Source organism: Chelon labrosus (assembly GCF_963514085.1).
Source record: "Chelon labrosus genome assembly, chromosome: 21".
Classification (NCBI taxonomy): Eukaryota; Metazoa; Chordata; class Actinopteri; order Mugiliformes; family Mugilidae; genus Chelon; species Chelon labrosus.
In genome coordinates, this window is record NC_140354.1 from 21,101,334 (window position 1) to 21,107,449 (window position 6,116).

The 6,116-nt window shown below is 45.8% G+C and overlaps 1 protein-coding gene across 1 annotated transcript; it reads right to left on the reverse strand.

The window, feature by feature from the left end:
- Positions 1-258: 258 nt before the first annotated feature.
- On the reverse strand, positions 259-2,704 carry alkbh7 (alkB homolog 7). The gene is made up of 4 exons (XM_084570361.1): positions 2,338-2,704; positions 1,593-1,766; positions 1,351-1,475; positions 259-1,261 (listed from the first exon to the last, which is right to left on the reverse strand). Exons 1-4 carry the CDS (start codon positions 2,608-2,610, stop codon positions 1,141-1,143), a joined length of 693 nt encoding a protein of 230 aa, XP_084426487.1. The 5' UTR covers positions 2,611-2,704; the 3' UTR covers positions 259-1,140.
- Between the last annotated feature and the right edge of the window lie 3,412 nt (positions 2,705-6,116).

The following is a 6,116-nucleotide window of genomic DNA, read 5'->3' on the forward strand; positions in this document are numbered from 1 at the left end:
GATTTCTTTCTCCGTACTTCAGATTGACTTTAGGTCAAGAAAAAACACAAAACGCATCTTGTCCTCTGGGATATTTTGTCCTCGATGAGACAAACTAAAATGGGCTATTGCACTTTTGTTGAAGTATTATTAGTGTATGGAAATATTCAGTATTTCTATGTGGAGTTTGCATGTTCTCCCTGTGTCTGCGTGGGTTCTCTCCAGGTTCTCCAGCTTCCTCCCACCGTCCAAAGACATGCTGGTTAGGTTCATTGGCGATTCTAAATTGGCCGTGTGAGGTGTGAATGGTTGTTTGTCTCTCTGTGTTAGCCCTGTGATAGACTGGAGACCTGTCCAGGGTGGACCCCGTCTCTCGCCTCAATGATAGGCTTCAGCCCCCTTCCCCGCGACCCTCCAGAAGACAAGCGGTTATAGAAAATGAACAAATGAATGTAAATCAGCCATCTTCTAATCTAACATCTGCTACTTACTACTTCTCAAGGAAGGCAAAAGTTTTCCCCCAGTGTTAAAAAAAAAAAAGAGGACCAGCTCAGGTTCACTTTATTTATTAATTTATTTAGTCAAGTGCACCTGAAATTCTTCACAAAGATTCTCCGTATTATACAGAAGAAGAGGAAATCATCAAACTGATTTTCTTACAGAAACATACCGCTTAGATTAAAAGGACCCGTAATTTAATGTTGGAACAGCGTATTTAAATACAGAGCCATCACGTTCAGCCCTTTCACCGATATATCGCATCGGTGTATACGCTGGCTGCTTTGATTGACAGGTGAATGCCCTCGCATGCTCCTTACTATCTGCCTTGGCATCCGCCTCGTTCTGAACTACCATGGAATTAGATGGAGTTGGGCACTGTCAAGATGGTGGCAACCAGAGACACCACACTGAGCTCCAACAAAAAACGCTCTTCAGAAGTTCTGTAGATGTTACTGACAACACCGCTGTCAATCACACCTATTCTAACCCCGGAAATCCAATCGGTCGATCATTCATGTCAAGTGCAACAAACGTCTTGGACGCTTCATCAATGCTACAACAATAAAACGCTTTAAGGATGTCGGCTTTAATATCTCAACGGAGATCACCTCCAGGCTCAACTCATGTCCTGTTAATGTCCAGGCTGAGCTGAACTGGACGTTATCCCGGAAGGTTCCTGCAGATGACGGAGATGCGGCGATGCCGAGGCACTCGCTGCCCGTTGAACACAGACTCCTCGTCTTTCAGGATCTCGTGAGTGAAATGGTATCGGGCCTCGTCTCTGCCAGAAGAAGACAGGACGACGTCACCTCTCTGAACACAACTTCCATATTAGTATACATAAAGTACTACATATAGTATTTGCTGAACCTGAGTATGTAGAGGGATCGCCGGGACAGCAGCAGCTCCAGCCACTCGCTGGAATCATTCTCCTTCACTATGCGCATGATACTGTCTGACAAAAGACTCAACCCGGCAATTGTGCTGCCGCAGAACTGAAAAGACGACATGAAAGCAAGTGACCAAAGGTTACAGTGTTGGGAATGTTGTTCTTATTTGCAGTAAGCATTTGTCAGTTTTCTCGGTCTGCACGCAGAGGGGTGCAACCTCACCTTGACGCTGTCGACGTGGGGCTTGATGTAGCCGGCTTTGTCCAAATCTAGAACGTGCACGGGCCCGAGGAGGGGGCTGCCTTCCGGAAACGCCTCGGACCGGACGCGGTTCAGGATCTCCTCGCACGGCGCCCCCCACCTCAAGCGCTCCGTCTCTCGGAACCCGTGGATCGCCTAAATGTGCACAATTGGAATTAAAAACCACCAGCGTCGCTGTGTGTGAACTGAAATGCATTCAAGCTTTCCGCGTGGTTCAGGAACAGCTAAAAAAAAAAACGTGAAGAACAGCACAAGGTGTTGACCTGGCCTCCAAATTCACTACATCCCAAACTGATCAAGTGTCTGTGGGATGATCCACAGAGGCCCCCCGACTAACATCCTGTTGCCAGACACCCTCAGAAGGCCCATGTCCATTCCCTGAGGAGTCACCACAAGGGAGACTTGCACAGTATTAGGAAGGTGGTCATAATGTTATGCGTGTTATGCTGTTAATACATTATTACAGTAATGAAGGAGGATTTAGTGCAGGATATTAGAATGCATTTGTTTTCTCTGGTGTACCTAATGATCTGGCAAGTAGATGTATAATGATATGTGGGACCAAGCCAGTACTTTTACTGGAGTTTATTTACTGATTTACTGGTCCTATGGGTTAAGTAGCCTACCTTATAAAGTGGAACTGGGTCTATATTACTGACAGTGTAAAAAGTTTTTATTCCCACTATCCAGAATAAACGTGACTCACGTCGTCCCAGTGGTCGAACTCGTAGCGCTTCTTCTTCAGCCCCGGCTCCAGCTCCCGCAGCAGAGCGGCTTCCTCCTCCTCGCTGATGAAGCCCGCCCTCACCTCCACCTGCGAGCCGAGCCTCCGCACCAGCTCCCGGCTCGAGCCCACGACCCTCACCTCCTCTCCGAGAGCCGAGAGCCGGCCGCTGGCGCCGCTGCTCCGGCGAAGCTGGCGGCAGGGGGAGGCGGCTGGTCTGTGGACGTGTTTCAAAGCGGCCAGCAACAGCTTCATCCTCCCGTCTCAGGTGTTAGTCCCCTTTTTGTTGTAGTTGTTGTTTATTTACCTTCACCTGTCTTGGTCTTGTTGACCCAAGTCAGGCGGCTGTGTGGGACGCCATTTTGAAAACGCGAAGGATTGTGGGGGCTGTAGTTTTCCGGTAGTAAAACGCGAAAACAAGGATTTGGAAAAAAATATATATTTCGTTTGTATATAAAATAAATAACACCGAATTAATTTAAAGTAAATTTTGATCTTATGCAAAATTTTAATATTTATTATAATATATGAGACACATTTCCTACATGACTTGCATGGTTTTAGGTTTGTGCAAGCTCCCTAGCACACGACAATACTTAAATATTAGGTCACATCTCAGGATTTTAAGTGCACTGTCCAAATAATGCACTGTCCAAATAATGCACGTTTTTATTCCAACCATTAGTTTAACCAGCATCCAGCAGCCTATCTCAGTATAATCTGTATATGCAGACTTCTATGCATGTATGCTATAAATGACTGCAAGCTTTCTTCCTGCTGTAGGACATAAACACACAGACTACAGGGTGGCAGTGCAGGGGAAAATTGAGTCCGGATGTTGCAGTTCCTCTTTCTGGACAGTGGAGGTCAGTGAACACCTGGAGTTTGTGCAGCCTGTAAATAAAATATGTGCAAAAGTCTTATTTTAAAGCAGAGCTGGATCGTTTCAGTTCCAAAATTCCTTCATGATTATTGCCACTCGGTCTAAATCTGTCATCGAACCGAGCCAAGAAACGTCTGTGTGTTTTCACAGTTTCAGTTTTACACTTTCATTCTGATATATTTTAATCTACAGTAGGTTCGGATTAGATCTGATCCTGAACTTCACTAGTCATGTTTTAATAACATAACTCTTTATCAAGTCAAAGCCTTTATATTTAAACAGAGGAGTAACATTTGTGTAAATTAAAGAATATAAAGACGGGAAAAAAGGCATTGATTTACAAAAGAAATGCCAGAGTAGAATCCAATAAATGCAGAAAAATGCAGAATAAATCAAATTAAATAATAGAAAATTATAATAGAGAAATGGAAACATTTTCATTTGACTCATTTAAAACTATTTAATGAATAAAGAAAACACACATGTACGTATTTTCTGCGAAATGTGTGAAAATCTGAATGACTGAAAAAGAGCGCGGAAAAATAAGAGGGAGAGGTCTGAGAGCAGATAAAGTGATGACTTCATCCTCACAAGAGATTCCCCCAGAAAAAAATTAAATAAATAAATAAATAAAAAGTTGGCCTACTTACCACTAAGGACAGGTTACCACCCTCCCTCTCCCGCTCTCTTCTCTGCTCCGTTTTGCTTTTGTTTCTAGGCGAACCCTTTCACAGTGGAGAAAGGTGAGGCAATCTCCTCTACCTCCACAAGAAATCCTTTAATCAAATAGATCACTTATAAAAAAAAAAGTGTCAGGGAAGCAGGGAGACACCAGTAAACCTGCTTATGACTTGGGTAATGATTCTAGATGCTTAACAATCCAACATTTCCATCTATTTCATCAGGCCGACTCGCATATCGTTTGCTTTTGATGCACATGTTCACGAGCCTGTGCCGTCTAAATGAATCCACTCCACGCACAAGGGCTATTAGTGCTCCTCCTGCGAGCCTGCTGTTGGTCTCGGTCAGTGAGCATCCACAATAAAACCAACACACTCCCTGCCCGTTTCATTATCAGATGCCATGTTGCTGCCCCCAGCGTTGCTTTCATCCAGCCGTGATGACGACGATGATGATGGTGTTTCGGCTTCACGTTTGAATTCCCAGTTGGTGCTCTCGCTTAAAGCTGTCGTTCGGCGTTTCCTGGAGGCATCGTTGCGCCGCCTGTTGGATCGTGCAAATCAAATGAAAACGGGCAGAAAATCACTTGGCGGTGGTCCTTGTGTAAGATGCATGCGTGTCACCTGACCGCCATTGCTCTGAAGCAACAAGAAGAAGGCATAATGTACACAGCTCAGAGGTTGACACACATATCTGCACCGTGATTGCTCATTTTTTACCAGTGTGAGTTAGCTTTGCATATTGCATGAAGATTTACAGCTTCCCTGCAGATGCTCTGCATCCTCGGACTCACTATACGAGCCTCCTTAAAGGGCCTGTCAGTGTATGCTGACCTTATATTTTAACCCCAAAGGGTGTAAACACAAAACAACACTTTGTCGATCCTGCTGTTTAGCACCGAGAGACGTGCCAGCGCGGCTCGTTGACCGCTCCTGCAGCCGGTTTCCGTGAAAGTCTGCAGCAGGTCTGTGCAGGACCGGGTTCACCAGGGGCGGAGTGCTCTACATGCATCCAGCCATTGAATTATTCAGCCTTATGAATCATTGAGTCACGACACTCCTTTTTAGGCCCTCGCCTCAGAGCTCCAGCCTCACAGCGCTACTCGAACATCCGACGGAGGAAGGGAAACAACAGAGAGCCGTCCAGACACTTTGCATCTCTAGAGACGGGGCGGATGGTTTTTGCAGGCATGTCGCTCCGGAGCCCACAATTCGGGCGTTTCTTTTAGCCGCTTGAGGTCGGCGGGTAATTCTGTTGTGATTATTCATCAGAGTAATCATCTCTCTTCGGTGAAAGTCATTAAAAGTGAATTACGTTCTCCACCAGCCCCTGCTTTGTGAAAGACTGCTCTACCTGCAGCTTTCTCACAGATTTCCTGATCCAAACAGGAAGTAAAACTTTTTCATGCTTTATGGATGGATTGTGCCTCCATGAACCATCCATTTACCTGTCTATCCATCCATCCAACCATCCATTTACCTGTCTATCCATCCATCCATCCATTTACCTGTCTATCCATCCATCCATCCATTTACCTGTCTATCCATCCATCCATCCATCCATCCATTTACCTGTCTATCCATCTATCCATCCAGCCATCCAGCCATCCATCCAGCCATCCATCCAGCCATCCATTTACCTGTCTATCCATCCATCCAGCCATCCAGCCATCCATCCATCCATCCATCCATCCATCCATTTACCTGTCTATCCATCCATCCAGCCATCCATCCAGCCATCCATCCAGCCATCCATCCAGCCATCCATTTACCTGTCTATCCATCCATCCAGCCATCCAGCCATCCATCCATCCATCCATCCATCCATCCATTTACCTGTCTATCCATCCATCCAGCCATCCAGCCATCCATCCATCCATCCATCCATTTACCTGTCTATCCATCCATCCATCCATCCATTTACCTGTCTATCCATCCATCCATCCATTCACCTGTCTATCCATCCATCCATCCATTCACCTGTCTATCCATCCATCCATCCATTCACCTGTCTATCCATCCATCCATCCATCCATCCATCCATCAATCCATCAATCCATCCATCCATCCATCCACCTGTCTATCCATCCATCCATCCATCCACCTGTCTATCCATCCATCCATCCATCCACCTGTCTATCCATCCATCCATCCATCCATCCATCCACCCACCCACCTGTCTATCCATCCATCCATCC

Bases quoted from the DNA above. Each gene is read 5' to 3' on its own strand.
- alkbh7 (XM_084570361.1), bottom strand. From the start codon at position 2,610: ATGAAGCTGTTGCTGGCCGCTTTGAAACACGTCCACAGACCAGCCGCC. The intron at 1,767-2,337 runs GTGAGTCACGTT...GTGCACATTTAG, and splicing joins AGTTCGACCACTGGGACGAC to GCGATCCACGGGTTCCGAGA. The intron at 1,476-1,592 runs GTGAGGTTGCAC...TCGTCTTTTCAG, and splicing joins CCCACGTCGACAGCGTCAAG to TTCTGCGGCAGCACAATTGC.